Raw genomic sequence first — 24485 nt, 5'->3', positions numbered from 1 at the left:
TAACTTTTTTTAAAATAAAATAATATTATTAATTTGAATTTCAATGATACACCTAAAATTTGAATGGATTTCTTATTAATTTCAATCATAAATGAAAACAAAGGTTATCCCTGTTTCTTTACATGATTATATCTACCAAAATTCAAAGACAAAATAAAATTCCTTCTTACATAATAATATAAAAGACCATCATATAGTCATAATATATCCATCGAACACCAATTTTTAAATGAAATATCAACTACAATGAATAATTAATACTCATAAGAAGAAAGTCAAGAATGTGATTAACATTTATGGTAGAAGATCAAAATATTAAAAACAGCTTCACATTTATTTATATTTTTCTCTCAAATAGTGTAATGTTATTTTTTTCTCTCTACTCATAAAACTTAACACATGCTTATAAAAGTATTTAAATCTTTTCGCATAGCTCGTTTATCATTATCAAATAAAATAATGACAAATAAGTATTTTTTTTTTATCTTCATTGTATAGTAAAATGACCCAAATATTAGCCTTGAAAGAAAAAAAGAACTTGTTATGAAAGGGTATTTTTGTGTTGTCACAATGATTTTTTGGTTATTATAATTTAAGTTGAGGAGAAATTTAGTATTTGTACAAATATAAAAATTAATTAAAAATTAAAGTATATAGTGAAATGATGAAATACCCTTAAAATAAAATAAAAATTAAACTTGAGACGTGTCGTTTTTGGTTTTTCCCAATGTTTTTTTTTAATTACAAAGTCAAATCAAGGGTAATTTTTTATTTGGCTAAATAATAAAACAAAAATGGATATGCGCTTGTGGAGCACTTAGAGGCGTGTGAGAGGTGTCTGCGCCCTTCAAGCAACGTATGTGGCTCCTTCAAGAGTCCAAAAATACCCTTTGTTGTGTTGTTGGTGCGACGCGTGTCACTAGTAGTAGTTTGGTTTGGTGTCGGTGGACCTTTTTCTTCTTCTTCTTCTTCTTTCTCTCCTTCCTAAAACATAAAAACTTGACCCTTTTAGTTGTTTGTATTTTAGTTTCTATCTTTTTTCTTTTGAATTCTATTTTTTTGTCTTAATATTTTTATAGAAATTTTATATGTTTTCAATTTCATCCTTCAATCCCATTTTACAAAAATATTATATCCTCCAATATGATCCTCATTCTTTGAATTTCTATTTTTTTTTATTGGCCATTTGTAAAAGTTTTAGTAGTTTTTAATTTCATCGTTCTATTTGAATTGATGATATTATATTTTTCAATTCGATCATCGGTGTTTTAATACTAAATATTATAACTTCTGATTTCTTATTTTTTTTTACCCAGGTCAATATTGATTGCGGTGATTTTTTTTAAAAAAATTTATCCTTCAACATTAGGTTAATTGAGAATTAAACTTTATAATTTGTTTTGATTTGCTTTCTATAGGGTTATCCCGGTTTCATTACCCATGTTTAGCAGGTTAACTCGGGTTAACTCAACTCATTGTTTTAGTTGAATTTTGTTTTAATTTCATCCTTTAAATTTGAGTTGATTGAGAATTGAGTTTAGTATTTTTTTTTTTATTTGTTTTCTATAGGGTTATTAGAGTCTTATGACCTAAATAGTAAATTTAACAAGTTAACTCGAGTTTATCTGAGGCGATTTAATATATTATCATTTTAATATTTTAAAAAAGTATCGTTTTGAGTTTTTTAAAGTCAAACTATATTTTTATCGGTCTTTCAAGTGATCTTTATATCTGTCAAGTCGATTAAATCATATTAGATCAATTCTTATACAGTTTTTTTTTCCTAAAAACACATTAACAAAACTTAAATATATTTTTTTAAATAATCAAACCGTAAAATAAAGCTTGGGCGATGGTATAGTATGCTCTTATAATTTTGAGGTGGTTTCTTTATAATAAACCTCAAAAAGGCGTTACAAACCCGTGTAATGAAAGTATGAAACCAAGAGAGGGCCCATGATTTTCATAAATACCAGCGGCGTATTGCGCTGGTTGTAGTTATTACTCTCACAGTCTCACCCCCACCCCCCACCTAGCTCCTCCTCCTCCCGACTCTCTCTTCATCCATGTGAACTAACCTCTTCCTCTTCTTCTTCTTCTTTGAACGAACCAAAACCCTTCTTTCAAATGAGAGTGGACAATGAAAGATAGAAAATGTCAAATTAGCTTCCCTGCTAATCAACTCATCCAAGTTTTTCTCAAGGTTTGGTTTCATATATATATATTCTTTGTCTTTGCATGCGTGTGCAAGCGTGATCTTCTTTTGTATGGTTGCTGAGTTCGTCATTATGTTTTTGCATGCTTCATTTGATCTTCTCTTCTTCTGAGCTGTTGCTAAATACGTGCATTTCACAGAAAGCATACTTAGTTCAAGGGAAAGACTCCTCTTTTGGTCCTAATAATTATGTACGCAGTTAATTTGCTTGTGTTCTCATGCTGTTCTTGTCTTCTTCTTTTTGGGTGCTGAAAATTTGATCGATTGACCAACATGAAGCTGATCATCAGTGTAATCGGAAATGGGAAAGAAAGGAAGTGGATGGTTTACATCTGTGAAGAAAGTGTTCAGATCATCTCCCAAGGAATTACCAATAGAGAAAAAGGTAGTCATTTTTTTTTATCATAATGTATTTACTTGCTTCTTTGAAATATTATGTGGTGTTTTTTGTGTATGCTTAAGTAATAAGCAAAGTTAATTATTATTAAGACTTGTTTTATACGATCATTTGGTACACCTAATTGAACTATAAACCTTGTGATCTAATCTGATAGCGTGCCTTCAAAATTTTCATCATACGTTTTTCTATTATTCCTTAGTTAAATATTTCATTAGTGTGTGTGTTCAAAGTTCAAACTCAACTTCAAAATTTGCACGAGTTTTATTTATTATTATTGATTTTTAATTTTTCCTAGTATGCATATTGTTTATTAGAATATAATTTGTAAGGTATCAAACCATCTCCTAATTAGCAAATAATTAAGAGTGTCCTAGATACATAGAGACCACCCACATGAGCAATCTTTCTCGACTCATTTGTTGTCAAAAGGCAATGAATATTTGTGCTATATGAGCTATGTTCAGCTACTAGGGCCATATTTAACGAAGACCTACCCTTTTAGTACTGTATCTAGGACCATAAACTTGAAGGGAGCAGAAATGGGACCATAAAATGTTGCAATCTTTCATGACTTATAGTTATCATGCCACCGATGATATCCTTCCATCCATCTCCACCCACATGTGCACGGCCTTGCTAGACCCTCTTCATGCCAAAAAAAAAAAAAAGAATCTTGCTGTGCTGCATTATTAATTATTTCTTTGTTGAAAAGGAATTTTTTGTAATTTTGCCTGAAATTAATTAATCTTAACTATTAGTTATATGCTAGCTAGCTAGCTCATGATTTTATGATAATTGAGCACAAATTTGACATCGATGTAAATGATGGCTGGCATGATATGTATTTCAGAAAGACAATGTAGAGAAATGGCAACATGAGGCCCCAGAAGTTGTTTCATTTGAGCATTTTCCTGCTGAAAGTTCTCCTGATGTTACAAATGATGAGAGCAATGCATCAAGTCCAGTAACTGAAGATAGAAACCATGTCATTGCTGTGGCAGTAGCAACTGCTGCTGCAGCTGCTCAAGCGGCAGCTAACGTTGTTCGCTTAGCCGGTTATGGTCGATACTCTAAGGAAGAAAGAGCTGCCATCCTCATTCAATCATACTATAGGGGCTACCTTGTAATCCCTCTCTTCATTTCACTTTAATATTTAGATCAAAATAATATGGTTAATCAATAAGTTAACTCTCGTTGAAAACAGTCTAATTAGCTGGTACTTTGAATCCTACGATTATATATATCCTATTGGTACGACGAGCTCAAAGATGATGATGAGATTAAAACTCATCTTACAATATGTTTGTGTAATTATTTTTGTTTTACGAGTTAATTGGCCATGTATATATTTTGCAGGCTCGGCGTGCCTTACGTGCCTTGAAGGGATTGGTGAGGCTTCAAGCACTAGTTAGGGGCCATAATGTACGAAAGCAAGCACAAATGACAATGAGATGTATGCAAGCACTTGTTCGAGTGCAAGCAAGAGTAAGAGCAAGAAGGCTTCAGTTAACTCATGAGAAGCTTCAAATGAAGGCCGAGGAAGAAGATGAACGAAGACTATCGGTGGTTGAAGAAATTATGAATCCTAAGAGTCCATTGAAGAGTTATAAATGGGATAGTAGGAATCGAAGTCCAGGTAAAATATTCAAGGAAAATGCTTCAAAGAAACATGATGCTGTCATGAAGAGGGAAAGAGCCCTTGCTTATGCTTACGCCTACGAGGTATGTAATGCATGTGTTCCGTTGTAATTAGCCCTGGCTAAAATTTGGCTACTTTTTCAACATTTTCTTGACAATTTGAGTAACAAAAATAAAATAAAAACCTCAATGACTTGTTTGTAACTGGTTTTGTATTGCAGCAGCAGCAGCAGCAGCCATTACTCTCCCAAAATAGTCCAAACGGTAAAGAAATAGGACATTTTGTGGATGGAAGTGAGAAGGCTCAATGGGGCTGGAATTGGCTTGAGGGATGGATGTCAGCACAGCCATATAATGTGCGTCAATTGGGTCCAAATGAAGGCTCCTATGTGACATTAAACACAACCACTGCCACAGCCACGACCGATGACATGTCCGAGAAGACAGTGGAGATGGACATGGTCACCCCAACAGGCACGAGCAACTCTAACGTGGGCATACTTGATGCCAACCTGTCTTCGAATAGACACCAACGACAACTGAGTTCGAGCAATGTACCTAGCTACATGGCTCCGACCCAATCCGCGAAGGCAAAAGTGCGTAGTCAGGGCTCGACCAAGCAACAATATGCCCCAGGCACACCTCTGCGGAATCCATTCACTAAGAAAGGATCAAGCATTAATGGTGGTTCAGGTTGTGATTCTTCTAGTTCAGGTGGCGGCACAACTTACCAGGCTCCAATTAGGAGCCCGAGCCCAAAACAAAACGGGATGCGTCTCCATTCTAAAAGACATGCTGGCGGGTATAGCCCTGATTTCAATGGTGGTGGTTGTGATGATTGGAGGGTGCCTCCTCTTGATGGTCATGGATGGAGGAATGATTTCGGTTGATGAGTGATATGAACTATGTATTATGGTGTGTTTATACAGTATTTATTGTGGATTATCGTTTGATGTTTTTGTTAATGATGTCATAAAACTCCAGCCCTTGAGGCTGTGCATGGTATTGGGTTAAATATTTGATTTTTATACATAGTGTCATGGACTATTGTGTCTTCAAATGAATAGTCCAATTATCAAGACTTGAAATTTTCAAATTATTCATTAAAAAATTTAGATATTTAGATGAATATTATTTATTATTCAATATAAAAATAAAATAGTAATTATAAATATTATATAAACATGTTTTGTCAATATGTATATATTACATCGAATTAATATATATATAAGTTAAAAAGATTATATTTTTTTTTTAAATCCTGGTAGAATTAAAAAGAAATGTTAAGATATATGTATTGGGGTGAATTAATATCACTATTTGTAGTTCCAGACTAATGAAATTGAAAAGCAAGCACATGGGGATTTTAAATGCAATAATTTCTTACAAATTAAGTAAATACTTAATTCTCTAATTTAATTAATGGAAAAGAGGACGATAATATAATAATGACAAGACTTGCAAGAATTTTGTGGATTGTACAGGTTTTTTACAACTCTAGTATTTTGGATAAAAAAAGCATCCATGGGAAAATACTTGACCAATAGAATACCTACGAATCGCAGGTGGTAGTGGGAACTACCATGTATCCACGTGTCCTTGTTCGAAGACAATAACTCAGCAGTGCCTGCTAGTGGGAAAGAGTTAAAGTTAGTTCAGAGATTGTATGAAGTATGGTACTTGTAAAATATGGGAGGGACTTTTGTGTTGAATCTTGGGGACATGAATTTTACATGGGAGGGACATTGTTACCATCACCAGTTAAAAACACGTGGAAAAACAAAATATATATATATATATATATATATAGTAAATAAAGGAGTTAAACATTCTTTTTATTTAATTCATTTGTTATTTTAAAATTATTAAGGGATATCTCAATAAAAAATTTAACACTTAATTTGGAAAATTATTTTTAAGGAGTTAAACATTCTTTTTAAAATTAAAATTATTTTTAATTTCATGAGTTGCAAATTTAAAATGTTAATATAGATTTAGAAGATTTACACGGATTTGAAACAATAAATTTATTGGTTTCTCCTACAATGGATTTTATATTTATCCTCCTTCAATTTTTATGGATTAATTATTTTTTAATTGAGTAGGTTACTTTTTTTTTTTTGCTTTTTTTTAAAAAAAAAAATAAGTTACTATAATTCTCATAAATGCAAATAACACTTAATTTGAGTCTAAGTTTATTTTAAAACAAATCCAATTTTAAATATTTATTTCAGAGGCTTGATCATCATCTCATGAGCAATTTGATCTTTTATTTAATATTGATAATAATTAAAAAAATAATTTTTTCCTGATTTTATAATTTGATATTAGATTGGTTGAAAAATAAACTTTATAAAAAAACATTTTTTATCTTATTTAGAATTATTACAGTCTCAAACAAAAGTTTATTTTAGAAATAATACTTGAAATTAAAAACATCTAATTTTTACCATTTAATTAATTAACAAATTAAAATTTAAACATAAACTTATCATGAGAAAAAATATACTAGTAGATTAACTTAAATATTATTTATTTGCAATCTTCAATTTCATATCTTTTTATGGTTTTTTTTACGTATAAAAAAACGACTACACGAGTTGTGAGACAAAATCCTAGAACACCATCAATCTCCATCTCCAAACTCGAAACATCCCCTTTTCACATACATCAGAACACTTATCATTATTTTTAAATTCTCGTAAGCATAACATCAAAAGTCAAAACAAGATAACGAATTTATTTATCATTTTCCAGCGTAACATTATATAGTGTTGGGAAATTATTATTTTTTTATATTTAAATTATTGTGAATTAAAATAGTAATTTATATTGTTTTTTTTACTATCTTTTTCTTTTTTTTTCTTTTTTTTTCAACTTTCCTATTTTTTCTTTTGTTTTTTCATTTTTTTCATTTATTTTTTCTTTTTTTTTCAAAATTTTTTTTGTTGATTTTACTTTTTAAATATTGACCTGATTAAAATTTTCACTTTGTAATTTTTTTCTTTAAAATATTGTGGATACTATGATGTTTTTCCACATATTTTTCTATTTTATTTTTTTATTTTTTAAAATTATATTTGTCGATTTGTTTTTAATATTGAGCTAATTGATAATTTAATTTTGTAATTTTTTTCTTTAACATATTGTTGGTTGCTACAGTGTTTCTCCGCATAGTTTTTTTTTATGATTTTCTTTGAAATTATCTTTTTTTATTTTATTTTTTTAATATTGAACTAGTTAAAAATTACAGTTACAATATGTAAGGAAAACACTATAACTTTTCTTGAAAATTACTGTTGATTGCTACAATGTTTTTTTCCACATGATTTTTTTCTGTTTTTGTTATGTTTTTCCTAAAATTATCTCTATCAATTTTATTTTTTAAATATTAAGCTGATTAAGAATCGCAATTACAAGTAAATACAAGTTTTTCCTCACAAAACACTATGGATTGATATAGTTTTTCCTCACATGGTTTTTTTCCAGTTTCTTTTGTGTTTTCTTTTTTTTGTAATATTTTTTCCCAAAATTATATTTATTGATTTTTTTTAATATTGAGTTAGTTATAATTTAATTTTACAATAAAGCTTAATCATGTAGGGAAAGTATTGTAGTTTTCCTCATAAAACATTGTGAATTGCTATAGTGTCTCTCCGCATAGTTTTTTTTTGTTATATTTTTTTTTCAAATTATCCTTTTCAATTTTATGTTTTTTTAATATTGAGTTGTTTGTAAATTAGAATTATAAGTTATTACAAATAAGACTAAATTATGTGAGGAAGTACTATAGCTTTCATCACAAAACATTGTGAATTGCTACAGTGTTTCCAACTTGATTTTTTTTCTTTTTTTGATGTTTGTTTTGTTATTTTTTTTCTAAAATTATCTCTGTCGATTTTTTTTAATATTTAACTGATTAAAAATTTAGCTTTGTATTTTTTTCTTTAAAATACAGTGAATTGTTGTAGTGTTTTTCCACATGATTTTTTCCAAAATTATCTTTGTCGATTTTGTTTTTTAATATTGAGTTGATTAAGAATTATAATTACAATAAAGCTAAATCATGTGAGGACAACGTTGTAGTTTTTCTCACAAAACACTGTGGATTGCTACAATATTTCTCTAAATGGTTTTTTATTTTATTTTATTAGGAAAAATGTTATAGTTTTCCTCACAAAACATTGTCAATTGCTACAATGTTTTTCCTCATGGGTTTTTTTCCTTCCAAAATTATCTTTGTTAGTTTTTTTTAATATTAAGTTGGTAGAGAATTTAGCTTTGTAATTTTTTTTGCTTTTTATTAACTGAAAAGCTAAATCATATGGCGAAAAGACAGTATCTTTTCTCACAAAACACTGTAGATTGCTACAAATTATTTTGTTCAGTCTCTAAGTTTTTGATCATCAATATTTTTTTTTCGTCATGAAATATTTTCTCCATCATATCTTTAATTTTCATTACTTATCTATCGCTGATTCACAATTATAATACTATCAAGTACATTTATTTTATAAGCCTGTGACAGCACGCGGGCATCTCATCTTGTATTATTAGAAACCAAGAACATGTAAATATCTTTAAAATATTGCAGACTACAAACTATTAACCTTGGTAAAAAATTTCAATTTTGGTTCTGGTTGCTGCAAGTAAGTGAAAAAATAATGGTTCAAAATCATTGAACTCAAATCTAAATTCTAGCTAGCTTTTCGTTTTTGAAAATTTCATTTTAGTAATTTGTTTTTCAATTCTTGATATGAGAAAAGTGAAAGAAATTCAATAAATTATGATAAAAGAAAATTATTGATTGATATTAATTTTAGCAATAAAAAAATATATATTGGTGTTAATAAGTTATATTCTAGGAGAATAATTCTATTAAAGTATTTTTGAATCTCTGTCTTCCTCGAAAATATAGATATGAGTTGAGAGAAAAAAAATTTCAATTTAATTTTGTGTTTTAAATTAATTTTTAAACTTGTATTTTTTTAATTTAGATTAGATTTCAATTCAAATAAGAAAATATATCGATAGGATCAAATTTGGTTTACTAGAAGAATGATTGTTAAATCCTATTATAGATTAATTCAAAGAATCTTTAAAAAAAACAAAAAGAATAATAAAAATTAACTGATTTGAGTTAACTTAATAATTTGTAATTTAACTCAGATTATCCAAGACATTTAACATTTTGTCGGTTAATTATAATTATATTATAATATAACTTTTTCACGTGCAGAGTACGTCCATCTCGGGAAAGGATACATCATCGGGATTTGTACATGCCTTTGAAAACAATTAAACAACTAAAGCGACAGCGTTTTAAAAATTTCTTCAGAGTTTTAAACTTTTCCTTTTTATCGAAATTCGTTAATTCCAGACCTCAAAACTCTGACCTCTCCAATGATTGCCACGTTCACACCTGCCGATATACATTCTCCTTAGATCCTGCCACGTCTCTTTGGGACCCACACAATAATTGGTCCCACTAAAATTGTATACATTACTCAACATCACAAAAAAAATCCTCCCCTGCCACATTCCACCAATAAAATACTGCCGCATTTCTTTTATACTTACTTGGCTATATCATAATATTCAATTTAGGTGTTGTGTTACTTTTACAAGTATTTTTTTTAAATATATAAAATATATTTTTATTTTTAATATTAACATAGCAAAAAAATATAATTTGATTTATTTTCCAGTTAAAAAATATTTTTTTAAAAAAACAACACATTACAAAATACATACTTAAATTAATTTCACTAAATTAATTTTTTAATAGCAAATTTTCGGAACAATCCATCAAATAAAATCGAATCCTAGCGTAGCATCAGAATTCAGATGCTGCCGCATTTACAGAACTGTGGACGACACTACTTAATGGGTCCCACATATGACATAAAGTAGGCCCCATTATCCTACTCAACACCCACCTCCACCGCATCATCTTACTCTCACTCTGCCCAACCCATGCAAGAATTCCACGTGTGGTGTTTGTCAACGTGGCATGCTCTTGAATTTCCATTTTTAAATAAATGCAGGATCCATTTTCGGGTTTCGCGCTTTTTCAGGACATCTAATCCCTCCCCACCCTCTCTCTCTCTCTCTCTCTCTCTCTCTCAGAATCTAAAAAATCTAACACTGCATGACACCTTCTCTTGGTATCAAAGTGTGACGCTTTATGACTTTATTCAGGGATTTTACTTGCCGTTTCAACCACTTGCACACCCCTTCTCTCCTCCACTCTTCAAAAATCTAATCTTGGCATCTCCCTCTCCCTCTTTCTCTTCATTTTTTGATGGAGTCTCTTTGCATTGTTGGCAATGGAGGAGTATCGACATGCCAAGCATTTACTAGATTAGATACTACTAGGGTTGGTTTTAGGCCAAGGGCTCAACTGGGTTTTGGTTGTTTTGTAAGGGAGAGGTATAAATATGGAAACTTGGTGATTGCAAGATCAGGGAGAAGTGGGGTGGGTAATTCAAAAGATGGAAACTTTGCTGTTGAAAATGAGAAAGAAGAGAAGCGTGGTGGTCTTATTTTAGGTCCTGAAAGGGATTCTTCCGGTTCCGTTATTGGTTTTAACTTGATTCCTCCTTCTGGTATGGATATTTCTTTTACAGTAATCTTGTCACAACTCAATTTTCATGGTTTTTAGTTTTTTTGGATTGTGGGATCTTTAAATTTTGGATCTTTTTCTTTACAGTGTTTCTTTATGTATTTTGAGGGTTTATGCTTAGTTCTTTATTTTGCTTTTGGTGTCCTTTATTGATTATTATAATAAGTTATCGATCATTCCATATCCTATTATCTCTTTAACAATTGCTCTTGCTTCTTCTTCTTCTTTTTTGCCTTTTTGTGATTAAAATTTTTTACGAATATATGGTATGTAGTTACTGAAGCAAGGATTGAGTAAAGTAGCAAGTCGCTTGATTGTTAGGGAAACTCTTATGATCAGATTTGATGAGAAAATTGAGTTGCCAACAGCAATTACATGCTGTCATATTAAAGACTTTGTGAAACTGATCTAATTGTTTGGTTCTTGTGGTTTCCCAGCATGTCATTTTCCTTGCATTTTTATTTATTTTAAAATTAAAACACTGGCATTGTTTGGTATGTGAATATATGGCAGAAATTAAAAAAAAAAAAACAATAACAGTGGTTTCGTTTCTTTTCTAGAATTGCAAGAGTCATGACAAAATTCTCCAGTCTTTTGAAATTCTCACGCGTGTGGGCTCAATTGTGCACAATTTCATTAGGAAATAGGAGTTGAACATTATACTTGGCTATCACTAATGTATTTTGAGCTGTCTGTGATTTTTTCCATTTCGTACTAAACTCGGAGGGGATGGAACTCCAAATTTCTTAATTATTCTAGTTTCTCTGTTATCAATAATGAGTAAATTTCCAATATTGAACGCCCTTTTTTCTTTTCCATTTTGTTCCGAAGTCTCCTTTTCATATAATGCCATTCTTTGGGCCTTCCAAATACTATTTCATATTCTGGATTATAATTTTGTATGCTGAAGTCCTGTCCTATAGCTTATTGCAAGATGTATAAAATTTGATCTGCAGGTGATGGTGAGGTTTTAGAGTCTCATGAAGATGCAACTACTGGTGGAACTGAAGAAGCTGAGGACATTGAAGGAGTAGAGAAAGTCCAAACCAGAGTAACTTACAATATTGTTTTTGTTACCTCTGAAGCGGCACCATATTCAAAGACTGGAGGATTAGGAGATGTGTGTGGTTCTTTGCCTATAGTGCTAGCTGCTCGTGGACATCGAGTGATGGTTGTCTCTCCTAGATACCTGCATGGTAGTCCGGCAGATAAGAATTTTGCTGGTGCTTCAGAGTTGGATTGTCATATAAAGGTATATTGCTTTGGAGGGGAACAGGAGGTTGCTTTCTTCCATGAGTACAGGGAAGGTGTTGATTGGGTAAGAATTTTCAGCTCCTTCTCGATTGTAAATTTGTGGACCATTTTATATTCGTGCATAAATATGCAAAAATCTTTCTTTAAAAATTATGTAAAACAGGAGAAACTTCATTTTGTGAAGTTTTTCTTGTTCGCTCTTATTCAATTCTAAACTTCATTTTGTAAAACTTCTGTGATAACGATGAGTCTTACACATCTTCACTTTAGGTGTTTGTGGACCATCCTTCATACCACAGGCCTGGAAACCCATATGGTGATAGCCGTGGTGCTTTTGGTGATAATCAGGTAGCTTCATGATTGTTCCAGCTATTGGGTGATATTGATTATCTTTTGGGCCCTAGATTCACAAACAATGACAAGCTTTCTTCTTATTTGGTTTTACAGTTTCGGTTCGCTTTACTTTGCCATGCAGCATGTGAAGCTCCATTGGTGCTTCCACTTGGAGGGTACACCTATGGAGAGAAATGCCTGTTCCTTGTTAATGATTGGCATGCCGGTTTGGTTCCAGTGTAAGTGATCCTGCTGTTTATCATTACATTTAAAATGTATGTTGTACATTAATTCATTGGCAAATAATCTCCTGTCATTTTCTCATCTCTTTCAAAACCTCCAAATCCAACCCCTTCAATTTATAGATGTTTCCAATTGGAATTTTGTATTTTGTTTTATTTTTTCTTTTTCTTGGGACTGTTGGAAATTTTATTTAACATTTGTTGTGAGTGCAGTTTTTAATTTCAGAAATGTTAACTGGATTTTGATTGTTATATGTGCTCAGGCTTTTGGCTTCGAAATATCGTCCCTATGGAGTTTATAAGGATGCACGAACTATCCTTGTGATACATAACCTTGCACATCAGGTAGGTGCTCCTTTGATGTTTTGAAGTGATACAGAGCATGCGTGTTATTCTGCCTCTTGGGCTTCTTTGTGATGAATTCTTTTATACAATGAGGAGGAAGGTTTGTTACACTAATTCAACAAATTCATCTACATGTTAGGGAGTGGAACCTGCAGCAACTTACACAAATTTGGGATTGCCTTCAGAGTGGTATGGGGCCTTGGGATGGGTGTTCCCTACTTGGGCAAGGACTCATGCTCTTGACACTGGTGAAGCTGTTAATCTGCTAAAGGGTGCAATTGTCACAGTTGATCGGATACTCACTGTTAGCAAGGTCTATGATGTTAATTTATCGTTTGCCATCATTTGTAGCTATAATCATTTGTCTGATGGGCTTTGCTTTTGGAATAACTACATTTTTAAATGTTGAAATCATTGAACAGGTCACTTCTATGGTAGTCATGGTCATCTTCTGATTTTCTCTTTCCTTTAAAATAGTAATATTGGTTTGTTTAGTGCAGGGTTATGCCTGGGAAATAACAACTGTTGAAGGTGGATATGGTCTGCATGAGCTGTTAAGCAGCCGAAGGAGTGTTTTGAATGGTATATTTACTAAAAATGTTTCCCAGGATTACTTTGTTGTGAATAAGTTCTGTATCAGTCAATTAACACATTTTAGTACACTGTAGTGCATTTCATGCTTGAATTTAGTAACATAATTTTTTCACCAGGGATCACGAATGGCATCGATATTTATGAATGGAACCCATCATCAGACAAGCACATCGCTTCCAATTACTCTGTGGATGATCTTTCTGGGAAGGTAGTGATGTCACATTTCCGCTATCAGCTGTTTTGGAACATTGTTTCCTTACCTGCTACTTTACAAGTTGCAGGTTCAGTGTAAGATTGCTTTGCAGAAGGAATTAGGTCTTCCTATTAAGCCTGATTGTCCACTGGTATGATATTTTTTCCTTATGCACTGTTCTGTAAGAAAAATAGAAACTCCTCTACTGTTACTAATTGGAGTTGGATTTTGTAGATTGGATTCATTGGGAGGCTAGACTATCAAAAAGGAATCGACCTGATCCGCTGGGCAATTCCAGAGCTTTTGGAAGATGATGTTCAATTCGTATGTCAGATTTTCATTTATTCCATTTTTGTCTCATCCATTGAATGCTGCATTGCTATCTCTCCACTGGCTGTTGTCATTTTTTTTCTTGCATAAATTTCATTTCAAACTCAAAGGCGTGTGGGAATTATATTTAGCTTGAATTTCAGACCTGAAATGCCCTCAAACTCTAGTCATATCTTCTCATTCTAGGTTTTAAAACTGACATGCCTTTGTTTGAATTAAAGGGAGAATAAATGCTCTCTTAAACCTCATTAGAGGTGCACGATAGCACAGTTAATTTGTTTTTAAGATTTCTTCAGCATCAAATAGAAACGAGTTTGGTGTTTAGTTAAGGAGTGCATTTTCCTTCACAACTACTAAAGATGTACGGTATGTGTCAGGTGATGCTTGGGTCTGGGGACCCTTTGTATGAGGACTGGATGAGAGCAACAGAGTCAACCTACAAAGATAAGTTTAGAGGTTGGGTTGGATTTAATATTCCAATTTCTCACAAGATAACAGCTGGGTAATCCTTCTTTCCCATTCATGTTTTACATATTGCTCAAAATATCAATGACACTAATTCAAGTCTGGAATAAACAGCGCTGACATACTATTGATGCCCTCGAGATTTGAACCCTGTGGGCTAAATCAATTGTACGCAATGAGATATGGGACTGTGCCAGTTGTTCATGGCACTGGAGGACTCAGAGTGAGTGAAAACCTGAAAAGAATTCTGTATCAGTTGTCCTTTTTTTGAGCTTGTACTAAATGGCTTGTACTTTGTGTATATCAGGATACAGTACAGGCTTTCGATCCTTATTCTAAAGGAGGTCTAGGTGAAGGCACCGGGTATGTGCTTTTCCTTAATACTAATGCACTGCATGGTTTTCCTGGAAGTTCTTAGTTGCAATTCTCAGTAGTCAGAGTTAGCCTTTTCTTACCCCAGAGATAAGGAAGGAAAAAGGCCAGAGAAAAAGAAAACTATTCCGTAATTCATTGATTCAGAATTGCAATTTGTTTCAATCAGGTTCTGATTTGATCCCTCAAACCTATAGCCAGAAAGAATTGCCCTTGGTGGAGAAAATTTTATATTTTCAGGAACTGAAGGCTAATTAAAACTGGCAATTGATATGATTTCTACAAGAATTCATGTGCAAAGACTTCATTTTCCAAGCACTGTTCAATTGGATTAACCTACTTTTACTGATCATCCCCAAGTTTTGTGGCCAAACTTGAATTTCAGCTGCAAGTGGGGTGTTGAAATAGATCAATAGGTGTACTATTTCTTTTCAAATTAGGGAAGAAATTTCCATGTGTCTTCATACCATCTTCTCAGTCTCTCCAAGGGTCCTTTTGCCCATTCCTTTATATTTTCAGCAAGCTTTAAAATGTTAAATTTTAGTGACGCCTCCTAAAAATAAACTTATGTAGTGATGTGTATGTCAAATTGCACATGTGCCTGTCTTTCACTCATTTCTTCCTTTGTTAGAAATTAGAGGTTGACAATTTTCTACCATTTTCATGCATCAGTTTATGAACTTGGAATTAGCATAACTTTTTGTTTCATAAAGTACTTACACATGCATGTGTTTATGTACCTGGGGAAAAGGTGAAATGTTACAGCAGGCTTTAGAAAGTTGCGAATATTATTCGAAACTAGGAAAGTAAGACGCATGTATCTGTTTTAATTAGGAGAGTAAATGAACAAAGACTATTTTGTGCTATAGCTTCTGTTCTCTCATGGTGTAAATAACCTCATTCTTTGAAGAAAACAAGTACTGCAATTATCTACATGAATTTAATTCTTCATTTCCCTGAATCTTGTCCAACTTAAACAAAAGTTGTGTTATGCTGACAGGTGGATTTTTTCTCCGCTATCAAAAGAAAGCATGTTGGCGGTAAGTTAATTTAATTTAACATTTTTTGGATGCGGAAGTTGACTTTATTATACTTGCATAGCTCTTTAATCTATTCCTCCAAAGAGTTCCACTGAAATCACCGCTTTAATGATCTGTTAATCTCCCAAGTTAAAATCACCTGTCATGCTTTGTTTTCTGTTGTCCATTGAACAAGGTCTGGTCTACGACAGATGGTGATAATCATATTCTTTTGGAACTTGAGGGTGGGAAAATTTGCTTACATGGTTGTATTGAGTAGATTTATAAGGGCTTCCTCTTGTTACCTTGTCTATTCTATTCATTCTGTGGAACCTCGTCTAGTCACAATGATGAAACAAAATTTTCCTCTCTCTAATTGTCTGACTGTCTCTGACAATGCGTGGCCGATTCTTGACAGGCATTAAGAGTTGCTATCATGACATACCGAGATCATAAATCATCTTGGGAAGGAATAATGAAGAGAGGCATGGTGAAGGACTCCACATGGGAGAATGCTGCTGTTCATTATGAACAGGTTTTCGAGTGGGCCTTCATCGATCCACCGTATATTAATTGAGGATACATAAGAAAAACATCGAAGGACATATGAAAAAGAGACCAGAAACACCATTTTCGTGAAGAAATCAACTCGGCACTTGTCGAAACATGAACATATCAACCGATGATGCCCCGGAAGCGGTTTTTTTGTACCACATGCTCTGTGTGGGCAGTGTTTTTTATGGTTATTCTTTCTCGAGTGATTATATTTTATTCTGCATGTGCACCCCATTGTCAAATAGTTAGTTTTGCACAGGTCACAGCTTGTTGTAATGTACATTCTGATAAAAACAGGAACTGGTATAGATAGTTTTTTCATTGGCAAATAACATCTTAAACCAACAATAAATTATGTTTCAGGTGCCGCTAACTGTTTCTTGGAACCATCAGAAAAGAATCCTGTCACATGGCATTCGCTGCCTGCAGTCTGGATCTACCAGATGTAATATTAAACAGGGGCCAGGCTGTTGCATTTAGGGTTTTTTTTTTCTCCCTCTTTGTCACAAGCATCGTTTATCAGTTGTACTTTGAGTTGGCTACTGGGAGGAGAGGGCGATTTATAGCCTCGAGTGACTAGCTTTATGTTGCTGACTGACCAGGCAATAACAAGCACAGTTCATCCCTAGCTGTCATATTCTCCAATGTAGCAAGGCAAGTTAGGCACCTGCGGTGCCTTGTGTTTTGCATGTATCTCTTAGAAAATGAGGAAAATCTTGGATTTCTTCTTCGGGATTCTCAAAATATGTTATGATGATTATTCTTTTCTCTTCTTTTGATCATGTTTTTGTGTCTGATTGACCTAACAAGTCTCTCTCTCTCTCTCTCTCTATATATATATATATATATATATATATATAATGTAGTCGACTTTATTAAATTTGATTTGATTTCCTTTTAAAATAAAAATATTTTAAATTTACTTTGTACATGTCTGATTTTCTTTCTTTCTTAATAAAAATTTTATAGCACTCGATGAAAATAAAAGGCTAAATTTAGAAGTATGGAAAGTGATATTCGTACCCTAGTTGAAAAATATATTTTTTTCTCTCTTCACATTTATTAATTACGAGTACTTACTTTCGATATTCCACTGGTAAACTTACCACTCAGGCAATGACATTTTCTTCTACCAAGCTTTCTAATGAAATCAAATTCCCATTTCCCATAAGAAATCAAATTAATTTCTTTCAAAACAGTAGATGAGACGAGGAATTTGTGCCACAAAAGGAGGAAAATGCTACGTTAATGGAAGAATTTATGGGGACGAACAGAAGAACTAGCTTACAATCATTGACCAGGTCACTGCACAAACAATTCCTCTACACATAGCCTATCTGGCATCTTATCCAAAGGCTGTGAAGCCATCAAGTTCTTCAGCCCTTGATTAAGAAATTGACATGTCAGTTAAAAAGATAATAATTTGGAGGTTGAAGAGCAATGGGAATCTGTCAAGTTTGTATGTCTCTTCAAGAATTCTCTCTCTCTCTCTCTCTCTCTCTCTCTCTCTCTCTCTCTCTCTCTCTCTCTCTCTCTCTCTCTCTCTCTCTCTCTCTATATATATATATATATATATATATATATATATATATATATATATATATTTTGGGTTATCAAGTTTTAACTGAATCATTTAAATTAATTATATTTTTTTTTATAAATCAAAATAATATTGTTTTAATAAAAACTAAAAAAAATTAGTCAATAGATTATAACTGGGTTTTTCTGGGTCATCCCAAATTATAATTTCCCCTATTTTTTTTTAAATCCAACCCAATTTCATCCCAATAAGTTAATTGACAACCTGATTAATTTGACCAATTGCGTGTGAGACCCAACTAAGTCAACTCCCAAGATTTTTCTTCTTTTATTTTTCATCCAAAATGATGGTGTCAATTGTTTTTAAAGAAAAAATCTTTATATTCAAAACGATATTGTTTTATCTTTTTTAAAAAATTTATTAAAAGAGATATCACTTTAATTTTTTTTATTTAACCTATTATAAGATAAATTTTTACAAGTAAAAAAAAGTCTTCATAAATTAAAAAAACATGTTATTTTAACTTCTATAAAATCAAGGTTTAAAATATAATTATATACAAGATTAGTAAAAAAGTACAAAAATTATCTGACCAACCAAATAATTTTTTTCCCATGGTTAGATAAAAGATAGAAGTCCATTACACCAAACCACAATCACATGAACCAAAAAAAAAAACTAATATTATATTAATATTAGTTTTTTCTCGATGAAAATGATTACAATTTACAAATAGCTCATATTTATAATACATGTTACATAAAAAATAAACCAAACATATTATTACATAATAAATCAGTCATCTCTTGAATTGTTACAAGAGATGTGATGATTTATCTTAATAAATTTTTACCTTTGTGTATGTTTTTTTTAAGCCGTGTGTGTTTTTAATTTTTTTTATTAATGTAGATGTTCAAGTCAATTTGCGTGCACCTTGACTAATCTTACAGGTCTTGAAGTTAATAACTATATAAATTTTCGGTAATTATTGTATTAATAACCAAAAAACTCAAACTTAAATTACTAGAAAAATAAATTCTTTGATTTTAAACTTGTACTGCTCGTACAAACTATTAAATGTTTATGTGTTTTAATTTTTTAGCTTTGCATGTTGTGCCAAAGATTTGCCCAAACGAACCACAAAAGGAATATTACCATAGAAGCACATTGCATGCTCTGTTGCATCTCATCAGAACAAGAGATTCTATGAAAACACATATTTTCTTTTAGAAATTGAGAGAAATTTCTCTCAAGGCACTTTTTTTATGTATATAAAAGTACAATATTTCTCTTTCATTTTTTTTTTCAATTTTTTACCAAGAAAATTGGAGACTTCCATGAAAGAATCCAAAAGAAAATTCAAATTCCCATCAAAAGACATGAGCCTCTCTCTAGTTTGCCCCATCTACTCATTTGGTGATTGCTATGACACCATCTTGTGCTCGTTTATTCGTGTGTAGGGTGTAAAATATTTTTTAAGAGTATATTTTAATTAAAAAAATTTAAAAATATATATTTTTTTAATTTTTCATACCATCATATTAAAATCATTGAAAAACATAATAAATTATTAATTTAATATTATTTTTATGTGAACAATATTTTAAAAAATCAAAACTACCACGGTGCTAAACACACACTTAACTATTAACAAACCACAATTTCCATGATCAAAACCTAAGAATTACTAATTTATCAAAAGGTGAAAAATTATGACATCATATTTCAAGTCTCACCTTACATGAATATGTAAGAATTCTCAGTTTTTTTTTTTAATCCTTGTGGACTATCAACCAAGTCAATAAATGTTGTTATCCTTGTTTGAAATTTATCTTTATCTACACTAAAATATAATCATTAGCTCGAATTCCTTTTCTTGAAAGAAATAAAAGAAGAAGGTTGCATGAATAACAAAAAGCCAAACATATTTTGTAAAAGCAATGTCTAGGTCCTTTTTTTTTTATATAGCTTAAAATAAAGATGCGTGTGCATGGTTATTAAATTCGATTCAATAAGAATGACATGAAGACTTGACTTGAGTAAAAATAAAAAGAAATTAATTTTGTGTGATCCCATTAATCTAAAACTCTATTAAAATCTAGATTATTTTTTTATATCGATATTATTTTGACTTTTAAAAAATTAAAATAACTATGATTATTAAATTTGGTATAATAAAATTGTTTTGGAACTTGACCAGAGTAAAATTTTAAAAAACAAAGAGGAATTGATCTTGTGTGATCTCTTGATGTGAAACTCTAACAAAATATAGATTAATTTTTTTTATAATGATATTATTTTGATTTTAAAAAAATTATAATAATTTTATTTTAATTAATTTAAATTAACTAGAATTAATTTAATTAATTCATGACCCCGGGATTTCAACCAATGGGTTTGATTTCCATGGGCTCGTGAAGGACTTTATTGAAGAACAAGGCTTTTCTTTTTTTTAATCTTTTCCCCTATCATCAAGTCAAACATGATGGAAATGAAAGGAACAAGTCACAAAATTGCTACATCCAAATAAAGAGTTGAAAGGGTATTTATGTAATTAAAAGATTCAGACAGGGAAAGTTTAACAAAGACAGCAGCCATTCTATTTCTTGTACATATCAATGATTTCAATTCTTTTCTTTTCTTCTCCATTTCCAAACCCTAGAGAGAGAAGGGAAAAACAATCAAAGCAAACAGGCTGACAAAATTCCAAATCTCCAAAAAATGAGAGAGAGATAATTTTTTAAGAGATTCCTAAAGGAGAGAATTCCTTTAGAGAGAAAAAAATACTAAGTTTTCAACTTTGCAATGCAAAATTCCTCTTTTTTCTTCAATTCAATTCCTTCCTCTTAAAAAGATCCTTCCTTTTCTTTTTTCTACAGATCAACAAACCAAAAACCCTTCAATGATTTCCAATCCAAATCATGTTTTCTATGCTTGCATTGCTAAGGGACCTACAGTTCTTGCAGAGTTCTCATCATCAAAAGAATCAGGAATTGAAATCATTGGTCAAAGATGCATAGAGGAAACCCCACCTAACCATTCCATGTTTTCCCATACAACCCGCAACAAGACTTACACTTTCTTAATTGATGACCCTTTTGCCTATTTTGCTATTTTTGATGAGAATCTCCAAAAGTCTGAGTCTTTATGGTTTTTGAACCGTGTAAAGGATGCTTTTGAGGAGTTTTTGGGGGCTAAGATGATGAAAGATGGTGAAAAGATGGGTTCCTTTTGTTTCCAAGGTGAATTGCGGTTTGTGTTTAGACAGATATTGGCGTTGGATGCTGACTTGGTGAATGCTTTAATGGAGGAATCAACAAAGGATAGTAGGAATCCAAGCTTGGATTCGACGAAAGCGAAGGGAGCTGTGATTAGACCTTTGCTTCCGAAGCCAAGTAAAGTCTTGATGAAGAAAAAGAAGAGATCACCAGGAGAGGCTAATGGAGATCATCATGGTGGTGATTTGGATAATAACAAGGCGAGTGGTGTTGGTGAGAATGGAAGTAGGGAGTTTTCGGTTACGATGATGCAAAAGAGTGGTGGGTTTTATATGGGGGATGGCAAGCAAAAGGCTAAACAGATTTGGAAGAAGCATGTTTGGGTGGTTTTGATATTGGATCTGATTGTTTGTGCAGTTTTGTTTGGGGTTTGGTTGTGGGTTTGCAGAGGGCTTAAGTGCATTGATGGTTGAATTTGAGGTATTCAAATCCAAAGGGGGATGCTATTGATATGCTAGTATATTGGGGGTGTTCTGCTTGTATATTGGTTATTAACATTGGAGCTGGTTAAGGTTTCTACATCAAAGACAGGGAAGAAGATATAATTGGATTCTAAGAATAATTATTATTGACCGGCTCGCAAGTTCCGTAGTGGCATCTATTGGTAAATTCTTCAACTCTTTGTACCATCAATTTCTGGAGAAATGACAGAGCTCCAATGTTTTATATGCACATCTTGTAACGGCGGGGTGTGTATGTACAAGCCACATATAGAAATTCTGCAGGCTTTTTTCCGATGTTATCTTCTTCCCTTCGTTTTTAGTTGTCAATGATTCTGCTGATGTTCTGTTGCTCTCTTTGGTTGCCCGAGCAGAAGTTATTTTTTTCAGAATGTCTGTGTTTCACTGGAACTTCTTGGATCTGGCTGCAATATATTTTCCTCTTCTCGTCTTTCATTGTTCTTTTTACATTGCCAAGTTTTCTCTTATTGTCTTATATCTTTTAGATTACCATTTAAATGGTATTTATGGATGTTTATCGGCTGCTTACGGCAAAATGACAGAACAAGCTAGTTCTAAGTCTGCGTGTCTCGTTTTGCTATACATGTTGGATTGAACAAAGAGGCCAGAGCTTTACCTCCCTGAGATTTTTTTTTTTTTTTGCTCTGGGAGTAGGTTAGAAGGGGTGTTGCAGTTTTCCACAATCTCCTCCATGGAGGTATGTATGTTTTTCTTCTGTCAAAATGCAAGTAGTCCATCTATAACTGTCAATTCTCGAACGCATGGATTAAAGAAGTCCATAAACTAGCCTTGCAAAACTCTCGTCCTAATTCTCTTCGCCATCCATCTATTTTCTCGATGTCATCCATCTATCATGGTTTTTATTTACTGCATGATGCAAGGAAATCGATGTTTGAAGTTGAAAAACTATGTTTCACGATATAAAGGTTGGTTCTTTTGAGAATCAGATGTCAAATACGAGCTGCTACTTTGGCAGCTTCCCATCCAATTTTAAGGCAATGGGAGATGAACATCTTATTGAAGTTGACATCAGACATTTTAAGCTCTTGCAATGTCCTTGTAAACTTAAAAGGTTTTTGGCATATTCACAGACAAGGAATTAAAGCTGTTCTTATCATTATTTCTTGATAATAACCGCGTGATTTCTACTTTCGGCGTTCTGGTACTGGTTCTCATCAATTAATTTAGCCACAATCAACAAAACCTTGGTCATTGCTAGGCTTTATTATTTCAGACTAGCCTCCTGGTTTGACAGGGGGATTTATTCTCATTATTTTAGCTGACGAACTCGTAAATACACTGACAAATAACTGCTTGCAGAGAACCAGCTTTTTATACTATTCTATTAAGATCCAAGGCAATTTGCAGTTCTACTATTGTCATAGAGTTTTTGCATTTCATAGAACTGTCGGGAGCATGCATGGCAAGGTCATTTAGCTACTGTTACCCTTGACTTCATTAGATATTGCTTGTTCTGTTGTTCATGATGTCTTCCTGTATGGCTGAGATGCCCAAAACTCTTGCAGATGTAGCTAAGAAACTGAGTTGATTGCATCCTTTTTCTAACCCCACGCATTGAATGACAGGGATGCCTCTAGGCCAGTTCTTGGTTAAAATTCCTGGTCCCCCATTCCCATGTCCTCGTCAATGAGATGGATCTCGTCTCTGCACCTGTATTGCTGACACTTTCATGCGCGTAAAGCTATTTCAAGTTTCTTTCGGTGTATTTCGAGAGTCTGTTCTGTCAAGATCAATGGCATAAAACCATTCAAGTTTTTGGTCAGTTAACCCTAATACATATCAAGGAGTTGAATTCTTCTGTCTGCTTTGCTGGTTTCCTTCCCTATAATTAGCATCCATACAACAGCTAATAAAAGCTCTCCTCAGCAAGTCCATCGAAGTACTGGTTGTTTATGACTTTGCTGAGTTGTATTTTCTAATATAAGCATTCCAGCTTCTAATTTGGAAATGCAATAGGTGGGGGACGTTCATGTTTTTATCATTTTCCAGTGCTGAGATGTTTCTTCGGTGAAAATGGGTTGTTTACTAATTAAATTTATCTTGCAGCTCTGGTGCCAAGATATAACCAAAGAGACGTTAAGGAAATTCAAATAATTCTATTAACACATTACTGGAATTCAAATTAGATTAAACTAGGACAAAAGAAATTGTTACTTTAATACAATGTGACATCAAATCACTTTAAAAAACTGAAGATTCATTTGAGAAGCAACATCATCTTATTGCAGTATCTGCTTGTCCAATCCTTCATTATATAAGATCGTTTTGAAATGACCATGTCTTTGGGACCCTACAAGTCATAATACACCCAAGATACTTGAAAATCATCTGAAAAATTTGCTGCTCTCTCCATGCCTTCTTGAGGCCTAGAGGCAACAAGAATTCAAAGATCCGGTGATCTAACCACCAAGCCATAACATTAATTACTAACCACAGTTCTCCATTGAAAAATATGCTATATTCAATGCCCCTCTCTGAGAGCTATCAAATTGTAAGAGGAGAGAATCAAATGAACTGTGACAGAAAAATCATGGGTATTACCTTCACTATATCTTACAGCTCTATTGTGACAAATTGGTTTCTGCATACGAAATCATGCAAGTCA

General features: G+C 32.5%; 3 protein-coding genes across 8 annotated transcripts; all 3 read left to right on the top strand.

Annotated features, from left to right (window-relative positions):
• The first annotated feature begins 1956 nt into the window (after positions 1 to 1956).
• On the top strand, positions 1957 to 5281 carry LOC133676353 (protein IQ-DOMAIN 21-like). 6 transcript variants are annotated; one of them, XM_062098020.1, is made up of 5 exons: positions 1957 to 2203; positions 2506 to 2600; positions 3466 to 3738; positions 3972 to 4337; positions 4475 to 5281. In XM_062098020.1, the coding sequence occupies exons 2-5, from the start codon at positions 2517 to 2519 to the stop codon at positions 5141 to 5143; spliced, it is 1392 nt and encodes a 463-aa protein (XP_061954004.1). In that variant the 5' UTR covers positions 1957 to 2203; positions 2506 to 2516; the 3' UTR covers positions 5144 to 5281. The 6 variants fall into 6 exon arrangements, with proteins under 6 accessions (XP_061954004.1, XP_061954006.1, XP_061954003.1 ...); XM_062098022.1 differs by having other exon boundaries at positions 2495 to 2600; positions 4481 to 5281; XM_062098019.1 differs by having other exon boundaries at positions 2495 to 2600.
• Positions 5282 to 10367: 5086 nt separating this feature from the next.
• Positions 10368 to 16953, top strand: LOC133675904 (starch synthase 1, chloroplastic/amyloplastic). Its single transcript, XM_062097454.1, has 15 exons — positions 10368 to 10861; positions 11835 to 12196; positions 12403 to 12480; positions 12580 to 12704; positions 12971 to 13052; positions 13192 to 13365; positions 13553 to 13634; positions 13763 to 13854; positions 13928 to 13990; positions 14074 to 14163; positions 14547 to 14671; positions 14749 to 14857; positions 14942 to 14997; positions 16007 to 16046; positions 16444 to 16953. Exons 1-15 carry the CDS (start codon positions 10558 to 10560, stop codon positions 16600 to 16602), a joined length of 1941 nt encoding a protein of 646 aa, XP_061953438.1. The 5' UTR covers positions 10368 to 10557; the 3' UTR covers positions 16603 to 16953.
• A 3769-nt stretch (positions 16954 to 20722) lies between these two features.
• LOC133675020 (phytolongin Phyl2.2-like) lies at positions 20723 to 22289 on the top strand. The gene has a single exon (XM_062096286.1). It carries the CDS (start codon positions 21023 to 21025, stop codon positions 21809 to 21811), a length of 789 nt encoding a protein of 262 aa, XP_061952270.1. The 5' UTR covers positions 20723 to 21022; the 3' UTR covers positions 21812 to 22289.
• Positions 22290 to 24485: the final 2196 nt, after the last annotated feature.

This window comes from Populus nigra, chromosome 16 (genome assembly GCF_951802175.1).
Source record: "Populus nigra chromosome 16, ddPopNigr1.1, whole genome shotgun sequence".
Classification (NCBI taxonomy): domain Eukaryota; kingdom Viridiplantae; phylum Streptophyta; class Magnoliopsida; order Malpighiales; family Salicaceae; genus Populus; species Populus nigra.
The sequence above is the reverse complement of the archived record's forward strand: the minus strand, read 5'-3'. Positions and strand labels throughout refer to the sequence as shown.

Coding starts and splice junctions, on each gene's coding strand:
- LOC133675904 (XM_062097454.1), top strand. CDS start 10,558: ATGGAGTCTCTTTGCATTGTTGGCAATGGAGGAGTATCGACATGCCAA. Junction 13,366..13,552: donor GGATACTCACTGTTAGCAAG/GTCTATGATGTT, acceptor TGTTTAGTGCAG/GGTTATGCCTGGGAAATAAC. Junction 13,855..13,927: donor TGGATGATCTTTCTGGGAAG/GTAGTGATGTCA, acceptor TACAAGTTGCAG/GTTCAGTGTAAGATTGCTTT.
- LOC133676353 (XM_062098020.1), top strand. CDS start 2,517: ATGGGAAAGAAAGGAAGTGGATGGTTTACATCTGTGAAGAAAGTGTTC. Junction 3,739..3,971: donor CATACTATAGGGGCTACCTT/GTAATCCCTCTC, acceptor TATATTTTGCAG/GCTCGGCGTGCCTTACGTGC. Junction 4,338..4,474: donor CTTATGCTTACGCCTACGAG/GTATGTAATGCA, acceptor TTTGTATTGCAG/CAGCAGCAGCAGCAGCCATT.
- LOC133675020 (XM_062096286.1), top strand. CDS start 21,023: ATGATTTCCAATCCAAATCATGTTTTCTATGCTTGCATTGCTAAGGGA.